General features: G+C 52.4%; 3 protein-coding genes across 3 annotated transcripts in view; 2 read left to right on the plus strand and 1 right to left on the minus strand.

Annotated features, from left to right (window-relative positions):
• The first annotated feature begins 323 nt into the window (after positions 1 to 323).
• Positions 324 to 5,065, plus strand: LOC119096631 (peptidyl-prolyl cis-trans isomerase H-like). The gene is made up of 5 exons (XM_037219532.1): positions 324 to 520; positions 2,398 to 2,486; positions 3,830 to 4,006; positions 4,205 to 4,300; positions 4,775 to 5,065. Exons 2-5 carry the CDS (start codon positions 2,403 to 2,405, stop codon positions 4,970 to 4,972), a joined length of 555 nt encoding a protein of 184 aa, XP_037075427.1. The 5' UTR covers positions 324 to 520; positions 2,398 to 2,402; the 3' UTR covers positions 4,973 to 5,065.
• Positions 5,066 to 6,159: 1,094 nt separating this feature from the next.
• LOC119096777 (exosome component 10) lies at positions 6,160 to 17,542 on the minus strand (the record flags this gene model as incomplete). Its single annotated transcript, XM_037219701.1, has 17 exons — positions 17,452 to 17,542; positions 16,631 to 16,784; positions 16,056 to 16,189; positions 15,682 to 15,793; positions 15,218 to 15,334; positions 14,513 to 14,700; positions 13,757 to 13,946; positions 13,134 to 13,277; positions 12,646 to 12,836; positions 11,043 to 11,199; positions 10,539 to 10,687; positions 9,992 to 10,154; positions 9,177 to 9,318; positions 8,308 to 8,405; positions 7,773 to 7,859; positions 7,083 to 7,262; positions 6,160 to 6,411 (listed from the first exon to the last, which is right to left on the minus strand). Coding segments are annotated over exons 2-17 (2,406 nt in total), but the record flags the coding sequence as incomplete, so codon positions are not given.
• A 583-nt stretch (positions 17,543 to 18,125) lies between these two features.
• Positions 18,126 to 19,978, plus strand: part of Uggt (UDP-glucose-glycoprotein glucosyltransferase) — a 30,451-nt gene continuing 28,598 nt past the window's right edge. The window contains 2 exon segments of the mRNA XM_037219459.1: positions 18,126 to 18,257; positions 19,392 to 19,606. Of these exon segments, the coding sequence (XP_037075354.1) occupies positions 19,396 to 19,606 (211 nt within the window). The 5' untranslated portion in view covers positions 18,126 to 18,257; positions 19,392 to 19,395.

Here is a 19,978-nt window from a genome sequence, read left to right on the forward strand (position 1 = left end):
GGCAACAGGTTTACACCTGGACCATTTCGGTTTTGACCAATATATCGGTAACCAGGGCACCTACAACCGTAATTTAAGCTGTGAATGATAGACAATTCAACATTCTACGTTTTCTAAAAGCGCAGCGAAGCAAGCGCGCAAACGCCTGTTACATCTAAAGGATGATCGTGAGTCCTAAGCGTAAATACAATTGCCAGCAGCTTACTATTTTGTCTCCAAAGCGCCAACAATGTTTATACGTATGGCATTCCTGTTTCCATAGCAACTGGCTCCCAACATAAGTTAACAGCTGATTGCGGCTTCATAAATGGCGTTGCCGCGCTAATTGTGAAGGACACGATTCTGTCAGGTTTTTTGCTGTGTAAAGAGGTGCGTGAGTAAGGTTGAATTGAACATTTCGTGCAGTGTTTGTTAAAGGTTGGCTCGGACATTGGCATTTATTACTTGTTGCTCGCAGTGCTTTTTCACGGAGATCTTTTTATTTTCGTTTGAAGTTGTGTTCAAAAAAAAGGATTAGCCGGTGAGTACGGCAAGTCTGGATTTCTGATGATAATTCATGTTTGTGTAGATGGTGAGGTCGTGGGGTGAATTAATTTGAGGCCATGCCCCATTTTCTCAAACTCATATTATGTTTCTGGCACAGGACTAAGCAAATATGCCTTAAATTACATATTTTCCATGTCAAACTTCAGCCATTAATTATCTGCTGTCATCACTTGGGTTATGCTGCAATGCTCTTAGAATGGAATGCAAGTGATTATTGAGTGCTGATCTCACATCATCTGCAGGGTTTTTTTATTAAATTTACTCTGAATGGTTTGTATGGATGATTCTGGGCTCATAGTACCTGCTAAGCGTAGCTTGTTGCATGTACCCCGAACCCACCACCCAAGTCATACCGTCCAATTCAATGGATAATTTTGCCTCTGCCCTTGCTCCAGACAGGACTGTGGAGGGTTTTACCTACCACACAATGCTGCAACATGGCCGCCCCCCAGCCAGGGTTGACCCTCACTGGCTGGTTGCCAGCTGACCTTTCCATTTCAGTTGGGCCAAACAATGCGCCGGCTCTGGGACTCATACCCGGTGCCTCTGGATTACGAGTCCAGCAACTTTCCCCTAGACCATGTGTTTTGACATACTTGTTTAATTGAGACTAGGTCTTGGTCTGACAGGCAGGAAAGAACAGCTCCTTTAAAGCTGATAAACAGGAAGATGCATGCAAAGTGTAGACAGAGCCAGTCAAAGAGTAAATGAAACTTATGCTAAACTGTCAAGAAAGTGGTGTTAAATCCAACAGAATTGGCAGATCTTGCCTCAAGAATGTTGGGCCAGGGCAAAACTTCAACATACTGCCCCCTCTCCTCACCCAGACATTAGGTACCAGTGAAGCCTGAACCTAAATCTAATGATAGTCTAGCACCCTCAGCCCTGGGGAGGCTAAGGGTCTGTTTTCTTCTATCTTGATATTATTTCCACCCTAGTGGCCAAACACAAAATTTGTCTTATATAGTCAGAGCACACAGCAAGACTGTATGTATGTTTGACCAGAAGCAATTGCCAGTTCATATATATATATATATATATATATATATATATATATATATATATATATATATATATATATATAAACATATATATATATATATATAAACATATATGTATATATTTTAACTCAAATTATTATTTTGATAAGCAACACATTTGTGCTGTGCAGCCAAACTGAAAATGTGTGACATACTGATCATGTCCAACAGGGCAGTAAGGTTGTAGAAACAATTCATTGCATTTACACAGCTTGGTTAGCATGTGATCATTATTGATCCATTCTAAAGGTTAGCATATTAAATTGGCTGTGCAGTATTATGCTTTGTAATCATGACAGTTTTTTAATGTTTTAACACAACTGAATTTTGTGCATGACTTGTTTATTCTGAGATGATGTGTTGTAATTATCATGGCTGTGTGCTCCAAAATAGTTATATATGGTATATAAACAGGTGTATTCTGCTAAATGCATAAAACTCAGTTCACAACAGCATCTTGTGTTTTTGTGGTGCCTATTGTGGTGAGCTAGCAGTTCTTATGTCAACCTGGCACCATTGGCCTGCTTTTATTGTTTTTAACATTAGGGTTTCATGATGCATTCAGTTACTGTGGTTAAGTGGTATCCCCTTATTTCACCATGGCAGGAAGAGTGGTGTGTTGACTAATAAGTCTGGCTGTCCTGAAATATTATCTCATGTGACATTTATTTTTTAAATATTTTATGAGGTGTATTTTAGGTGTAGCAAGCATGTATGAGCAGATCCCCACCTGCCAGTATCTTGACACTAACAGCAAGAATAGGATGTGATGTCATGATTTGATTATAATCACATATTTATCATTTTTCAGCAAAAATGCCAACCTGGAACCAGATCCAGTCTCAACTCAAGCACCCTAATAATCCAGTGGTGTTCTTTGATATAAAAGTTGGCAACACTGTGAGTATTGTGTTCAGAATTTAGGTGGTTAGTCCATTCACGATAACTAATACACTGCATTGGATTATGTAAAGAACATGCAATGTCATTAGCATTGTATCTCTTTGCCTGAACCTCGAGGTAATGCAGGTTTTGGTGTTTTCTGATGAGATCAGTTTTGTCCTGCACTGCCCTGTTTTTTATGGGTCTACTTTGTTTATTTTTGTGTTCTTTGCCTTCTTTCTCAATGTTTTTTTGGTGCTGTTTAGTGATTTTTGGGCTTTAATGCTGACTGCATGTATGTGATATTTTTATGGTTGCATGTATTTGATAATGCAATATCAAGCCCTCCTTTTGTCCCCAAAATTACGCTGTCAGTATAAGTTGCACTGTGTTGGTGTGGATGTGAGTTGAGTTTGTATGTGGGTGCATTGGTGAGATTTGTGAAAGTTAACAGCGTCATACTAATGGCGATTTTGGATTGGTCTGCGATATCTTCATAGGAATGCATGAAGAGCCATTATTTTCAAGCAATTTTAATTTTGGGAAAGAGACATGAAGTCTGCCAGGCAGTTCCAGTTTAATCATTGCTACTGGAGCATGCCCCAGACTGGAATCATTGCACACATCTGCCTGTTTCCACTCCCTGTGTGGTACAACAACAATTCAAATAGTCTTAATCCAATTTGTGTTCTGCAATTTCCATTTCATGATTTCAGTAGTCACATGTGGTTGTTATGTCAGGCTGGCCCAAAAGGAGTCCTGTAAAGTTGTTCAAGGCCAACTTAGATCATTGCATGAGCCAAAGTAATGTGGACATTGATTTGCCTTCACATCATGACTGGCAGCTACTGCTAGCATGCAGTATTCGTTAAGTTCGTGTTATAAAAATGTCGAGGCGAAAGACGAAGTATAATCTTGTCTGTCCCGATAGCCGTTGCATCCACCTTCCGATCCGTGACAGCGGAGGGCAGGACGGACCGTGCTGAGCATTACGGCTCATAAGTTTTTTTTATCCAATTCTGCCATTAACCTAGAATGGCGTGATCAGATGAACGGGTCAGAACTGGCACAACAGGCGCTGATTGGCCTGAGCTCAGATCCCAGAAATCCACGCATGTAAAAGCTTTGGATTAAATTTTTGAGTGATGACAGTACCAGAAAATGAATTTGTACAGCTGCTTGCATGCTCACTAACAATTGTAGCTGTTCGCAGTCTGTTACTATTCATAAACCTAGAGTTGTTCTGCATGACCATTTGCGTTTGACGCACCCTTAAACTGCGAGGTTGGAGTTGCACAACGTGATTCGTGCTCTTCCCAGCAAGTGTCTGCACGCCCGTGAACGTGTTTGCTGTTTTTCAGGAGATAGGTCGGATGCTGGTGGAGTTGTTTGCCGACGTCTGTCCGCGGACTGCGGAGAACTTCCGGCAGTTCTGCACGGGCGAGTACCGCAGGGATGGCGTCCCCATGGGCTATAAGAGCGCCAACTTCCATCGCGTCATTAAAGACTTTATGATACAGGGAGGAGACTTCATCAAGGTAAGCTTGTTGCTTCTTCGGCCTTCGTTCAGTTCATGGTGTGTACCTGTCCGTGATCTGATGACAGCGTTAAGTAATTATTATCGTACGGAGGCATTTAAGTTTTCAATAATTTTATTTTGTGTGTCAAACAAGCTATATGAACGCCAACGAGTCGTGTGCTGGCCCACCTACAATGGACCCCGTCATGCTTTCCAGGGTGACGGCACAGGCGTTTGCAGCATATACGGAGGCTCGGCTTTCGCCGATGAGAGCTTCAAGTTTCGGCACGATGGTCCAGGCCTGCTCTCCATGGTAAGGCACATGTTAATTGTTAGCCTCTGTAATGATCCCGTTATTTCTCGATGGCATATTGTTGGCTCTGCTTTTGTGCCACAATGGGTGGTCATTTTGGTGAACTGGGTGCTCTGTGCAACCGGCAGTGCAAATCTGTCTCAACAGCATGTCGGTAAGCCGTACAGAACGTGCGGTCCGATATGCTGGTCCTGACCGGAAGGCCAAGGTCAGGTTCTTAAATGAGTATTAATTGAAATCCGACACAGTCGGATCTCGGAAACGCAGTGAAGAGTAGTTTTAATCGTCATTAAAATGGGCCAGAAATTGACATTTTTATGAATGATGGCTTTGGTCCTCCGATCGACACCCAGTTCACGAGTTGCCAGATTCGATGTTGCCAACGACGTTTCTGCGTGGGACACGCGTGTGCGCGCCGACCGCTTGCCCACCGGCGTGAGCGGAACGCTGACCGGCTGACGCGTTCCGTTCCAGGCCAACAGCGGCCGTGACAGCAACGGCTGTCAGTTCTTCATCACGTGTGCCAAGTGCGACTTCTTGGACGGCAAGCACGTGGTGTTCGGCCGCGTCATAGACGGGCTGCTGGTGATGCGCAAGATCGAGAACGTGCCAACCGGGCCCAACAACAAGCCCAAGATACCGGTGATCGTGGCGCAGTGTGGACAGATGTGACGGCAGCCCCGCAGCCGTCCCCTCGCCATCCCCGCCCGCGTCGCCGTTCATCCATCTTGTCACTCGTAATACACAACATGCTCTCGCTCTCACGTGGACATGCTTCTCTTTTGCGTACACGAGCGGCGAACACAGCAATGCACCAGACTGTGGCGGGCGTGGCGCCCGAACGCTCTTAACACCAGACGCGGGCAGTCGGGCACGGGCAGGGGCAGGCGCTGGGCTGGTGTCAGCGGCCGCGCCGACCTGGCCCGGCGCCAAACGTCTGCTGCCGACCGCCCTCCTGCTGCCACGGCTTCTTGCCGCGTCTCTGCAACACGGCGGCGACCTGTCAGAGCAGGCGCGGCTGGCGCGCGCTGGGACGCATAACTGGCGTCAAGGTCAAGCCCACTCCGCGCATGGCCAAGGAGTCCTCCCGAATTACACACATTTGGCCACTGCACGTGCGTCATCACGCGGGCAAAAGCGAAATTGGTTTCTGCGGGGCGGAAGCGGGGAGTGTGACGGCCACAGAACGAAGGCCGAACTGCAGAAAGAGGCCGCAGTCCGGGCACCGCAGCCTAACCCGGAGTCCGACAATGGGGCAGCGCTAACGGGCCGACCCGGGTCAAGTGGGGCAGGCCAGACGGCCAGCCTCACTGCGGGTGCTGGACAATCTGTTTACGACGCGACAGCGCCTAATCTGTCCCAAGACGAAGTATGCTGATGCACATGTCTAGTACTGCTCGTAGAAGGATTTTAGTCGCTGCCGTTGTTTGCTGACATCGTGCACGCAAGTGAGGCCATATCGCTGCAGACGAGGTAGCTCATACGGGTCATAGAAGATTCACACCACAGGTGGTGCGACAAGTCGAATAGTCGCAGAGCGGCGTAAGAGCAGCAGAAACACCTGGCAGGCATCTACTGAATAATCTCAATACCTCAAACAGAAATGTCCGACGAACATCATTGCCCCACAAGGAAGTTGTGTCGATAACCAGAAATACTCCCAGCAGCACCACCCACCTTCCCAAAATCTCACTACCCCAAACAGAACCGTCATCGATGAACAGAAACACTTCATGATTTCAGCAGCACCCTATATCCCCCGTCTGAAAGCAGGGCCCCACCGCCGGAGCGCCTGGCCACCCACTCACCCCCCTGCTGCCGCCACGCGCGCCGCCGCGCGCGCCGCCCCGGCCGCGACCCCGTTTGTCGGCGCGCGCCGTGCTGGCCGGCCGGCCGAACGTGCTGTAGTCTACGCTCGAGTAGTCGAATGGGTCTGGCGGCGGCGGCGCCGGCTCTTTGGTCCACTGGCCGGCGGGGCGCGGCCGTTGCGCCGCCGGCGGGCCCGGCTCGGCCAACGGGATGGTGGGCGGCGCCACCTCCGCGCCGTCCGCGTCCCGCTTCCGCTTGTGCGCCTTACGGCCCTTCTTCGCCTCCCGAATGGTGTCCTTCCGCTGGGGGAGGGGATGGGGTGTTGGTGAGAAGAAGACTGGGGGAAATGCTCTTTCGGACGCGGTACGGCAGACGTCTGAAGGCGGACGAGACAACAGCCGCAATAAAGCGCTTGACCTCCACGATAGTCACATTCACAATTTGCGCTCAACTAAATCTGCACATTACATTCGTGGCCAAAGCTTCGACACCACACACCCACGGGGCGTACCCATAACGTCACCAAGTAAATACTCCTGGATGTCCTGACGCCAGGTTCCGTGACGTAGGTCATTCGCATTTTCGGGCGAGACATTGGAGCGTTTTACGGGAGAGATTAAGACGACATAAACCGACATCTGTCGCTTAGTCGAGAACACAACTTCGTCTGGTTGTCGAGAAGCTACGCAGCCGGCAAGGAAAATGGCGGGCCGCAAAGACAGCAGCCGGGGTAGCTAGCGACTCGTGCCACGTTTCGGTCCACCAGCCTGCGGACGATGACTGCACCAACTTCCGTTTCCCGCACCAGCTGGAGACCAACGGCAACGTTCGAGACTCCACACCACTCGACACACAACACCAACTCTGACGCCCGACAGAAGCCTGGCCCAGCCGTCAGGGCACTCCGCCACAGCAGGCCGCGGGCTCGGCCGACCATCGGCTCGCGGCAGCCCGCACCGCGCGGGGAGCTCACCGAGACACGCAGCGTCTGCGGCGCCTTCGGCTCCGGCTGGTCCAGGGCCACCTTGACTGACGACTGGTCCGCTAGGCCGGGCAGCACGGCCTCGAGCGCCGGCGGCGGCGAGGCCCGCGGCGCCGGCCGCGGCGCGCGCTCCGGCGTCATCTCGGTCAGCTCGGCCATCCGACGCACCACCTGGCGGCCGCGGGCGGAGTTAGGCGGGCCGGCCGGCGAGCGGGTGGCCGCGCCACAGCAGCACGGGTGGCCGGGCCGGTATCACGCCGGTCGCCGGGTCAGTCCCGGTGCTGCGCTCACGGATACAGCCGGGGGGTACAGCGCGGAGGGTCATGTCAGGCCAGCAGTGGACGGTTCGGCTGGTTTGAGAGCACCTCAGCTGGGCCAGCCCAGCACGAAGCAAGGCCGGTGGGACCGCTACCGATCCAGCACCATCAGTCCTTCAGTAGCGCAGCCGGGCTGGCGGAGCACCGGCGCGGCTGGGTCACTTATGGCGCCGGCGCAGCTCACGTTCACTCGTCACAGAAACAGCTGCCGCCAAAACTGCTTCGAAAAATGAGACCTTTCCATCTCGCTCGGTCACGGCTATGGAGCGCCGCTTGTTCCCCTCCCCTCTGCCCATCAGCCGAGCACGATCCGCCCGAGGACAACAGAGAGCGAGCGAGGGGCGTCTCCGGCCCCAAGGCGTACCTTCTCGTCACCAACGCTCTCCTTCATCATCAGGTAGCGGCGGTAGGGGCTGATCCAATCCTCTCCCACGGATGACGTCACCACTCGCTGCCGAAGAGGAGCGGGTCAGCGCTGTGTGGCGGGCACAGCACTCCGCCGTCGCGCTGTGCACAGTGCTCTGTACGACTGCGGCGGGGTCCGAGATTTCAGCTGTGACCAGCACTGAGACGACTTCTGCCACCTCAGCAGCAGTGTGCAGTAGTGCATGTGTGCAAGCAAAGTGGCCGGGATATATGCATGGTCATAAACGTCAAACAGCTCAAAGGGAGTATGCACACGAACGCTACACCTGTCCAAATGCTCACTGTTAGTTCATGGACGCTTTCAATCCGAGACACACTGAAACTCCATTCGTGCAAAAGCCAGACAAGTCACCACGCAGCGAAAAGGCTCCACTGCTGCGTTTTCAAAGGTGCCTATGTCTCAGGACCACCGCTCATAGGAGCAGCGAGCGTCACCGCACCGTCAGCTGCAGGCGCGCCTCTCAGCGCCGTACCTCCGGCGCGAACACGTCCAGATCCGGCGCCTCCTTGATCCTGGCTGACGGCGTCGGGACCTCCTCCGCCGCCGACGTGTCCAGGCTGTCGTCAGCCCCTGTCCAGGCAGGGCGAGCGGTCAAGGTCACCAGGCACGGCTCAAGCGGGCGTGAGCTGACGGGCGGACCACAGGAAAGACGGGCCTACGTGGCACATGGTCATACGCGCGGACGGAGATGTGCTGACGGAGTGGTACATCCTATGACACAGACGCGCACAATGTCAGAGGCACGGTGTCTGACGCCCACACAACCATGCGCATTGACACGGACGTACATACCTGGCGGGGGACGGCGACTGACTTAAGAATTAGCCGATGTTCTAAAACGGAACCAATAACTTTTCGCCAGATTCGGTACCCACGTTCCTGCGAACCTGGCGCAGGCACGCTCGGCGACAAGACACGGTCAGGCCGCTAAATACGCGGGCACGACGGCGCCGCCGGCCGCGACCCAGGGCGAGCCACACGAGTGCCTCCGCTGGTGACAACCGAGCACTGTACAGACAAGCCGCACGCAGGCCTCCGTCGGTGACCACCGAGCACTGTGCAGACAGGCTACACGCAGGCCTCCGTCGGTGACGACCGAGTACTGTACAGACAAGACCGAGCCTGGCTCGGTGGTCCCGTCTCCTCTCACAGCGCAGCCCGTCTACCCTAGAGCATCGACAGCCGAGCTCCGGGCCTCGGAGGACTCATCGCACCGTATCCTCACAGCCCGCATCACTTCACACGCAATTTAATTTACTTCACACGGGAAATCGAACCGTAAAACGTTGTTCACTTGTGCCGAAAACGCAGCACCCACAGCCGTGAGCTCGGCGGGCATACCCGGACACAGCAGCATGGGGACGTTGACTCGGTCGCCGTCCGCCAGGTGGCTGGTGTCGTGCCGGTTGTGCAGCACGCTGTTGCACTCGTCACGTGACCGGGCCGGCGCCTCCACCAGGATGGCCGGGTCCGCCCGCGTCTCCTGTGACCAGAGGGACGTCACGTGACCGAGCCGGCGCCTCCACCAGGATGGCCGGGTCCGCCCGCGTCTCCTGTGACCAGAGGGGCGTCACGTGACCGAGCCGGCGCTCCCACCAGGTCACGTGTGTGGCCTGTGTTAGGACCCACGGCAACACGACCGTTACCATTCGCGTTCAACTCTCGGACGCTGGTTGCGGAGGGAAAATTGAAAACCGCACTCGTTACCAGCCTGTATCGGAGGTATTTGGACTTTGGTATTATCCCACGGCCTTGCTAACATGAAGTCCAAAACTGCCGAGAAAAGTTCGGGATTCTTCCATGAACGTGTGCACCATTCCCTGACATGCTTTCACGCAGAAACACTAATTTCGCAAAATGGAAATGCTCACCGGGCAAAACCGACAAAAAGATGTCGTACGAGCGAGTTTATATCGGGCCCCTTACACAACTGGCCACAAGTGATCCCAAAAGGTTTCGTTCCATGAGGATACCAGCCCCTGACGACACCAGCTTTCTACCGAGGAATCCCACCACAAAATCCTCCACTCGCTGGGCTAGGCGCCCAACGCCGCACATCAGACCCGGGTGCTCGCACCGGCTGCATCCCACCCCTGCATGTGGGGTGGGCGCGGCCCTCGTCCTCCGCCTGCACCAGGTCCGCGCCGGGTACGTACGATGACATGCTGCAGACTGCGCGCGGTCAGCACCATCTTATGCACGGCGGCCAGGTTCTGGCGCAGCAGCGGCGGCACGGGGCTGCAGCAGGCCAGCAGGCCCTGCATCTCGCGCGGCAGCAGCTCAGAGATCTGCAGCAGCATGTGGTTCGGCAGCACGTACCTGCCGGGCACGTGTGACGTCAGAGTGATGAGGTCACGAGTGCGCGGTATGCTGGCGCGCGTAGAGATAACGGACGTGAAGGTCGAGGCGGAGTTTAACAGCTGCGTGGTGACATCGCCGGTAAAATGTTTAAATATTGTCCATGGACGGTCGGTAATGGCACATCACAAGACATAAATGAAAATGCACAATGGTCCCGGTCCCGTCCCGGTCCCGGAGGATGCAACATCACATCCAGTTAATATTTCAGCGTGACAGTACCACACGGCACGTCACGACGCGCATGTTGCGTGCGCCGCCGACGGCGCAGCGTGCTGCTCGGGGTCTGCGCCAAGGCCACACTTCTTCTGTAGTGCGCCATCGGGGTGATCACCCGGCACTCACTGCGTGCTCTCGTCCTCGATGCGGGCAGTCTCGTCGCGCCACTTGTAGAGCTGCGCCAGTGCTGCCATCTGTTTATTGCTGAACGACTTTTTGCTTCGCCGGTACATCTCCACGTGGCTGTCGGCTCGCACCACCGGCTTCTGGTACTTCTGAAGACGGGGGATGAAGATACTGTGTCAAAAAAGTACGGGAGCTCAGTCCTCCAGCACGGATTGGGTCAGCAATTTTCATTATGAAGGAGGCAGTCGATTAAACAAGAGACTGCTTTGGTTCCCAGTCAACCAAATTCATAGAGCCCTATCGAATGACTATTGGCATGCAGTGAGCAGTGCAATTCAAACGACGAAAACAATGCCAGACACGTGGGTTCAGGGCTAAACGTCACTCTAAACAAACCGTACACTTTTCCACGAAGGCGCCCACCACCTGGTGCACACCCCGGTCCTGGCGAGCACCACAGCCTGGTGCAGCGCAGAGCACGGCACCACCGTCCGCAGGCCCCACCTTCAGACAGACGAGCGTGCTGTTGGTGTACACGCTCCGAATGAGGTTCTTCTGCTCGTTGCCCTTCTCCAGCAGGAGGTTGCGCATGCGGTCGTAGATGTACAGCAGGTAGTGCGTGTCCTCCTGAGCGTAGCGCACCATGTTCTCGGGCAGCGGCCTGGCGACGGGGTGGGGCAAGTTCAGCGCGACCCAAGACGCGGCTATCGCCTCCGATGGTTATTGTTGCGAACTTTCACTTGGAGAGCGTTTGTGGGAACTGACTAGCTATGAAGCTGCCCTTTACAGCAAAGTAGTTTTGAAGGGACTACTTTGAATTACAAGCACAAATATGACGCAAGTTGCGAACGAATAACAATCTCAGGCATGGATGTATTGCCCGAATTGTTAGCGCATAGGGGTGCCGATAGTGTAGTGGTTAATGCGTCTGCGTTAATCACTGCGCGTCTGGGAGACCGGAGCTACGGGGTTCGATTCACCGTGGTGCCCGCTCTTCCTGCACGGGTGGGAGGCAAGCGACACCATATAGCCTCAGCAGCTAAGTGCGCGGTTGAGTTGAAGACGACGACGAGTCATGTGCACCTCCGGCTCCCACGTGGGACCCGGGTTCAAATCCCGGTAGCGTCATAGCCCGGAGCGCCAACATGGGCGCTACAGTCGCCGGCACTCCATAAAATGGCGCACAACACGGCGACTCGCGTTCCCGTAAAACACAACTTCAATTGAGCGGGCTGAAGGCCACAGAAGGTGGCAAAGCACCTCGGCTTAGCAGTGTTCCAATATTCGGCCACTTGGGTGGCAGGGATGTCGATATTTTTCATGCTTTAAAACCCCCGCTTTGGTCTCATGCCTATGGTCCCTCCCCCTGCTCGAAATCGGCCAATCAGCATCGAACCGGGCGGCTGTCAAACCAGCATCTATGTGCCTCAGGCTTGAAAAATAAACTGAGTAGGTCAGATGTCCGAGTCGGGGTCAAAGGGTAACGGATTAGTGCCAACGAATTGCATGCGAGGTCCGCCGAAGAGACATGATTCTAGTAGCATGAATTTATGTCTACATCCTGCATACCCTACTGGATGAAATTTGGAACGCTGCGGATTAGTAGAAACGGCTGAGCCCCACCCAGGCTGTCGGAGCCAGGTCGGCATCTGCATGCAGTGAGTACGAGCACAGGCGCAGCCGAGAGGGAGCGGGACGTAAAAAGCTGGGGAGGTGGATGATGCCGCGGCTCTCGGGAGACCAGCTGAGGATGACCCCTCTGATGACCCATTCACCAGCACGGCGCCTTACGGGCCCGCTGACCAGCTGAACAGGACCCGAGCACGCCGGCCAGCCGCGGCCTGTCGCGTGCAGCTGCTGCGGGGTGACTGGGGCACCGACTCTTCATCCCACCTCACTGTTCCAAAATCCCATCCACCGGCCGATAAGCCTGAGGTTCCTAGATGCTCCGATGACCGTCGCCCGGCTCGGTCCTCATTGGTCGATCTTGAGTAAGAGGCGGAGCAACAGGCAGTGAACCCCCCCCCCCCCTCCCCGCGCTGTTGTGGGCCCCCACACAACGTCACCGGTCCCACCCAATCGGCCGAGCATCGCCGCAGCGCCTCACCTGATCCGCCAGTCGGCCAGCTGGAACCGCTTGTCGGCGGTCACGTTGCAGAAGTGCTGCAGCAGGTAGGCGAGCGAGAGGCGCGGGAAGGCCAGCACCTTGCAGGCCTGGTGCGTGTCGAACAGGTGCACCAGGTACAGACCGCAGTCGCGCTGCAGCCACTCCACGTCCGAGTCGGCGCCGTGGAACACCTGCACGGCCGCGTCGGGGGTCAAAAATGGGATAATCTTATAGCCATTAAAATAATAATTCAATAATATGGAATGATTTCATGGCATAATTGTGATGTCTCTACACCCCACGACCAAAATATTCAAGTCTCGCACTGAGTTGAGCTGATTAAGCATATGTTCATAATGCACCCACTGCAAAAAAAGCTATAATGATGATCTTTGGGGGAGCGAAGTGAAAAACCAACAAATTATTACCGGGGCGCAATTCTGCCGCACCCCTGCCAGGCAAAAACCACGGCACGACGCCCGACCGACCTTGACGATGTTGGGATTGGCGAACACCTCGTTGAGCGGCTGCAGCTGTCCTCGGAGCTGGAGCGCGTCCACGATGTAGTCGCGCGTGCGCGTCGAAATCTGGATGAGGCACGTCAGGCCCAGGTAGCTGCGGTAGCTGTGGTGCTGCGACAGTCGGCAACGGTCAGGGCGGCCCGGCGGCGCTGGCAGCACGCCAACAACACCGCCAACGGCGCCTACAACTGGGCTCACCACGCCGTTTGGACAGCGCACTGGCCACGAGGGAGTACGGGGGGAACTGCGACAACAGCAAGTGAATGAGCTGTGGCTCCTTCAGATTTGGGGCGAAGAAAGCCGAAGATTGGACCTCGGCTTAAATCACACCGAGGTCGTCTCTCATCTCACGCACTGAGCTCAAGCTCGCAGTCCGAACAGACGTTCGCGTCAAACGCCACTTCCGCGTCAGTTCTGCTTCGAAGCAATGCGACAGAAAGCACGCACAGACACCCTGAACATTCCTACCATCCGGCCAACATGCCCCATGCACGGCACCCCACCCCATACCGCTGCCGTGCGCGCCGCACGCCCTGTTAAGTCACGGCGGCAGTATCGGCGCCTCGCCCGGCCCTGGCCGCGGGTCCTACCTCCAGGTCGACGGCGACCTCGCTCTCCCTGCTGAGCTCCTTCACCAGCTGCTCGAGGCCGGCCGGACTCGTCACCATGGTGACGGGCGCCTGGTCGGCCGGCGACGGCGGCGTCGGCTCAGAGGCGGGGCGCAGCGCCCACTCCGGCGGCTGGAAACGCTCCAGCTCGAACTCGTACGGGTGCGAGAAGCTGGGGAGGCGTCGTGGCGTGTGAGACAGGGCAGGGAGGCGTCTGCTGTTCGCCAGGTGATAAGATCTGTCCGCGCCCCGTGGACCACAGCAGCAAAATGTGCGTCAAGTTAAGATGGATCAGCCATGAAGCATCTAGGCACCTTTAGCAGTGGCAGTCAGTGCTGTCCTGTCAATTTCGCCACATGACATAATGATCTCTCCAGGCCCTCATCTCACCTCTTCTCGCTCCACGTTTCCGTACTAATTCGTCTCCCCGCTCCGCCCTCCACCCTCCCCTTCCCATCCATCTCACCTCTACAGTCCCTTGTCTCACCTCTCCAGCCCCTCGTGTCACCTCCCAGCCCCTCGTCTCACCTCTCCAGCCCCCCATCTCACCTCTCCAGCCCTTCGTCTCACCTCTCCAGCCCCTCGTCTCACCTCTCCAGCTCCCCGTCTCACCTCTCCAGCCCCTTGTCTCACCTCTCCAGGCCCTCGTCTCAGCTCTCCAGCCCCTCGTCTCACCTCTCCAACCCCTCGTCTCACCTCTCCAGGCACTCGTCTCACCCCTCCAGCCGCTCGTCTCACCTCTCCAAGCCCTGGTCGTCCGTCTCGAGCAGCACGGCCAGCGGCCGCAGCGCATGTGGCTTATCCGTGATGATCGGCACGAACGCCGCGGTCGTGTTGTCGACGCGCTGCTTGAAGCTCAGCTGCGGCCGCTCGATGTTGTTCGCCGTCATGAGGCGGATTGTTTGCGAGGGCGACCGCGCCACCGTCTGCCGCGACACAGGGCCCGTCAGGCGTACGATGGGGCGAGGCGAAAGTAATGAGAGCGAGGGCGACCGCGCCACCGCCTGCCGCGACACAGGGCCCGTCAGGCGTACGATGGGGCGGGGCGAAAGTAACGAAAGCGAGGGCGGCCGCGCCACCGTCTGCCGCGACACAGGGCCCGTCAGGCGTACGATGGGCGGGGCGAGAGTGACGGAGGCTAAGAAGACGAATGGGGGAGTGGATGGCAGGCGATAATGCGATAAGCGAGGAAGACGCAGGATAAGATGTGGCAGACCAAACTGAAGGCGCGCGTTTGACTAACGAGAACGTGTCGCAAGCGGCAGCGGCGTAAGAACACAGTAACCAGGTGTCAGTACGCCAGACAAGGTAAGTGTCACAAGAAACAGTACCGCACGGCAGCATCAGACCGGGCGCAGTGCAAGAGGGCACGCCAGACAACGACGGGTCAATGCTGGACGTGTCAGCCGTGTCGTCGACTGACCCGGCTGGCGCCGCACTGACCCGGTTAGTGGTGACGTTCCAGCGGCCGCTAATCGGACCGTCGGTGCTGGCGCTGACCGTCTGCACCACCGGATCCAGCCGTTTCTTCATGCCGGCCGCCTCGTCCAGGTCACCGTTCTGCAAAGTACGCGACGGCGCGTAAGCGCGGGGGCCCGAGCGGCCGCTGCCGCTGCCGCTACCGCCGGCGGACGTCGGGCCCGGCGGGCGGTAGGCCGTGCGGATGGTAGGTGTCGCGCTACACGCCGACATGTGCTCAGTGTTTACAGGAGAGCTGGCGAGTGGGTCCGCGTTCACTGGATGTATTAGAGAGATGGGGCAGGGCCAGAGACGGACATCACACAGTGGTATGGCAGTAAACTCAATCAAACATCGCGAATCCGGTAAAAGGAGAGCGAGACAGACATAAGCCTGCATGGAAACTGGTCAGCATATAACCTATGCAAATCACGCAAAACATTGCTCACAATTTTTTCCAGCAGCTGGTCATTGGCTTCCACGATCAGGTCAAACTTCTCATCCAGGTCACGACTGGAGAGGGCCCCCTGAATCTTGTACTTGCTCAAGACCCTTCGGATGCTGCCAGATCATATCAACAGTTATCTCAAACTTTTGCAATCATACACCATGGAGTGATCCATCATCTCAAAAATTATCAGACACAATTGCAAGATCACAAAACAAATTACACATATAATTCTGTCAAATGACTCTCACTTGGCCCTGTCAATTTAAATGGCAGGTGCCAATAGCAGAATAGATGATGCAGATACAACACACACCAGATGGGATAGCATGCCCTATTGAACACCAGTAAAGAACATAGCTAAAAAATGCTTACAGCTCCAAGCACATCTTGCCTTCCATGTCCATAATCTGCTTAAATGCTGGAAAACTGGAGTAAAGAGCAAATGTTTCATCACAGGGTATTTCATTTGACAGCTTGGTGACAGCCATGATTTCCCTCAGGGAAGCCTGAAAAGCAAAACACAATCACTGTCACAAAATATATTACTGCTTATTTAACAACTGGGACAGAAATGTGGGTAGATATATAAAAATGTAGATAGAAAAATAGATAAGCACACACACCCACACACACATGCATCACACACACACACATACACACACACACATATATATATATATACATATAAATATGTACATATACACACACAAATCTGACAAAAAGGAGATGGTATTGCTTGTATTTAAATACTTCAGGTTATGATATTATAATGCTTAGAGAAGATCAAAAGCAAATGCTTGACCATGTCATATTGTATCATCATATTGTAAAGTGCACTAAACACATTGTTCTCAATTAATTACTCTTCCAAACATGAGCAGGACACAGCAATACAGATCACTAACTACCTTTTGAGTGTCACTTTTCAGTGACTTGCTTTTTCTTACCTGTGAAAATGCTTCAACATCTTGATGTTCACCAAATGTCAGTGATGACCCACTGTCACCAGGCTGGGATGTTGAGGGACTATCTTGTGTCTGATCCATCATGAAGATCCCTGGTGAGAGTCACCTCACAGCTTGTCTATGTTCTATCTATATTCTATAGATCAGAAACACCTGGTCAAAAAGGCCATCTTGTTAGAGTGACTGTGAAAAAGATGCTAATGGTGGCAGCCAAGAAGGAAGACCCCACATTATATGACCATTTGATATATGAATACATCCAAGGAATGGATTAGCAGCATGATCCTAGAAATTACCAATCTAAGTGTATATATGTAAGTATATATATATATATATATATATATATATATATATATATATATATATATATATGCATACAAATGCATAGCCATGTGCAATATCATAGGCCCAGTCTCACACCACATAAAGGCCAATTTCAGAACACCTGCTAGGCCTTCTGTGAAATACTGTTAGCCAGTACAAGGTACAAGTGCATCAGGCTTTACAAATATGCAGGTCAGGTCAGATGTCTGGGTTCAGGGTCAAAGGGCAACCAATTAGCACCAAAACATTGTGAGTAGGATGCCAGAGAACAAAGATTTTTGTGATATTTATTCATCTCTGGATACGAAACACACTGCTGGATAAATCTTTGAATGCTGCATACACCATAGCATGTTTTAGCTTGCCACCAGCCAGAGGGATATTGCTGCAACTGCAAAATGGCGATTAGACACGGTATGCATACCATAGTGCTATTGCCTATGGTACAGCAGGCCAGAGCTCACTGGAGACAATCATACCTAAATTAAAAAGTCGACACCATCACTAGACATTCACGCGTTTAACTCCTCACACCACGCTATCCAGTCAACATGCATAGGACCCCGAGCAGCACTGACAACACTGGCCCATCACGTCGCGTTGTCCGTGTGTATTGTCTCCAGTTAGCCATTTATGCATGCTACGTCTGCAGCCAGATTACAGATCCATGTAAAGTAAAGGGACAGCCAAATCGGAAACCGTTGCAGGCTGTTGAAGCGAGTCAGGCCCATCACAAGAATGGCATTGTCAAACATTTCTAAAAGCTCGTTAAAATTTTGTTTCAAAATTAAATTTGAGTTTTTTTGACAACACCCATTCCTACTTAAGCTATGAGTTTTGTTACTTAAAGTTCTTTGTAACATTTGTACATACCTTTTTCTCGTACCTAAATCCAATTGAATGTCTAGGTTTCGTGCTTGTCGAATATGTGTGTCGTTCTTTCCAAGTCTCAGCAAAACCTGACGACATCTGGTAAAACTAAATCCATATGAATGCAGGCAGCACGACACATGAAAGCAAGATTTACAAATAGCCGTACATCGTGCCCTTCGTACGTTCTTCTCTCTGATTGGCCGGCCTTTTTGATATATTTACATAAATGGCGCTCTTGTTTCGTGAACATAAATTGCAGTGTATTTGGGTATGTTGATGTGGCAGTGCTGAAGGATTAATGCCTGACCAGCCGGTCGGGGGGCTTATGGGGTGGGATACACATAGGCCTTAGTTCACAGCATTTGTCTTCATATTCCGTGGATTCTGTGTCTGTACTTGATCATTTATTGACGTAAGTAGCTACTTTCTGGCTGGTGTAGAGCGTTTTAAATCGGCGCTGCATGACCTACAGCAGCCGATATGCCCTAACCCCCCCCCCCCAAGTCGGCATACTTTTATGATTGCACCATCGGATTCTGTGTCAATAATCTATGTTACTTTCTGCGCAGTAAGATGATGTGAAGCACTTACTTCATCTGTTTGCGTGTGTGATTTATTGCTGCTATATTGCTGCATTCATTAGATCGATGGTGATGGTGTTGTTCAAAGGAACTGCTCCATGACTGCTTGCATACTTATTGTATATTTGTTTAATAGCCAAGACCTGCAGATACCAATTCTGTGGACTACTGTGTTGGTTGGCAATATAGACTGTTAGCTGGTGCCTGTATTTTTTGTACCTGCCCAGAATTTGCTGCAGAGGAAAGCTCCAAGAACTGACTCATTTATTTGTGTCATCAAACCACCTTTGGCAAGTGCAAGTCATTTTAGTCTAAAGGATTCAAAGAGATGACTGGCTATGGTGGGATATACCCACACCCAATACTCCTTTTGCCTGCCCTTTGTCACACATTTTTGGGGCCAGGATGTGCCAAAGTGTGGGATTCATAATGGGCATTTGGCTGTTAAACTGTTTCATAGCTTATTATTAGGATGCTCACCACTTTTAGGCATCATGACTTGTGCCAATCAGCAACTCTCAGCATTTGGTCATGCTCAACCTGCTCATTGGCAGACCTGGCAGAAGAAGTCACTCTGCATGACCTCAGTCAAAACCAGAGGGTGTATGGATCCCTGTGCATTGTAATGTTCATTTTTCCAGCAGCAGTGTGTTGGGTGTTGAGTGGTGTATTTATGCTGTTGGTGGTGGCTAAGCCATTGATATCAATTCAGATTCACAGATTGCTGCTTCATAGGTTGTTCGATAATATCTGTGACTGGTGTACTGTCCGGCATGACATACTTAGTATGTCATGCTTTGACCACTTGACCCGTATTCACAGACTGCACGGCCTAACTGTAGCTGTAACACATGCTATACATCTTTACATCTGCATCTATCTACCTGCTGTGTGTTCACTTAAGCTTTTGCCATCAGATATCACTGACTTCTTCATTTGGTGGTCATTTCAAACCTGTCTTTCAGCAATATGATTTGGACCTTGGTTTGGTCCTGTGCTGTGCTGTGTGCCTGCGCAAAAGCTGAGCAGAATATTCGGAACAAGTATGTGACAACCAATCTAGATGCCAAATGGAAGCAAACACCCCTTATTCACGAGGTCAGCGAGTATTTGAGCGAAGAGAACAGTGAATACTTCTGGGACTTTGTGGATGAGACTTGCTCAAATCAGTTTGATGCAGGTAAGTCAATGTTTGAACAGAAGCACCAGAAGGTGCTTTGAGGGGACTGCATGTACACTTAATGTACACTCTTTAAAGAAGGGTGTGAAAGAACACTTGAACATGTGCAGTGTAAGATAACTTATGTGATCTTTAATCAGTTCACTTAACTTTTGTAGAGTGTCTGCCATTCCTTTTATTGCTCCTGTGTGATCCCCTCTATCTTATCAAGTGCAATTGTGTTGCATCTGCCATATCTAGCTGTCAGCTATGTCCATGGGTTGGTTTTACAAGGCCAGGATAGGGGTGATGATATGGTGATGTTGTGCCATTGCACATCTTTAAGGCTGTAACATTGTCTTTGTGATGCTAGCAGCACTGGAGCAATGGGAG

Source organism: Pollicipes pollicipes, unplaced genomic scaffold (assembly GCF_011947565.3).
Source record: "Pollicipes pollicipes isolate AB1234 unplaced genomic scaffold, Ppol_2.1 Scaffold_4295;HRSCAF=5057_pilon_pilon_pilon, whole genome shotgun sequence".
Lineage (NCBI taxonomy): Eukaryota > Metazoa > Arthropoda > Thecostraca > Pollicipedomorpha > Pollicipedidae > Pollicipes > Pollicipes pollicipes.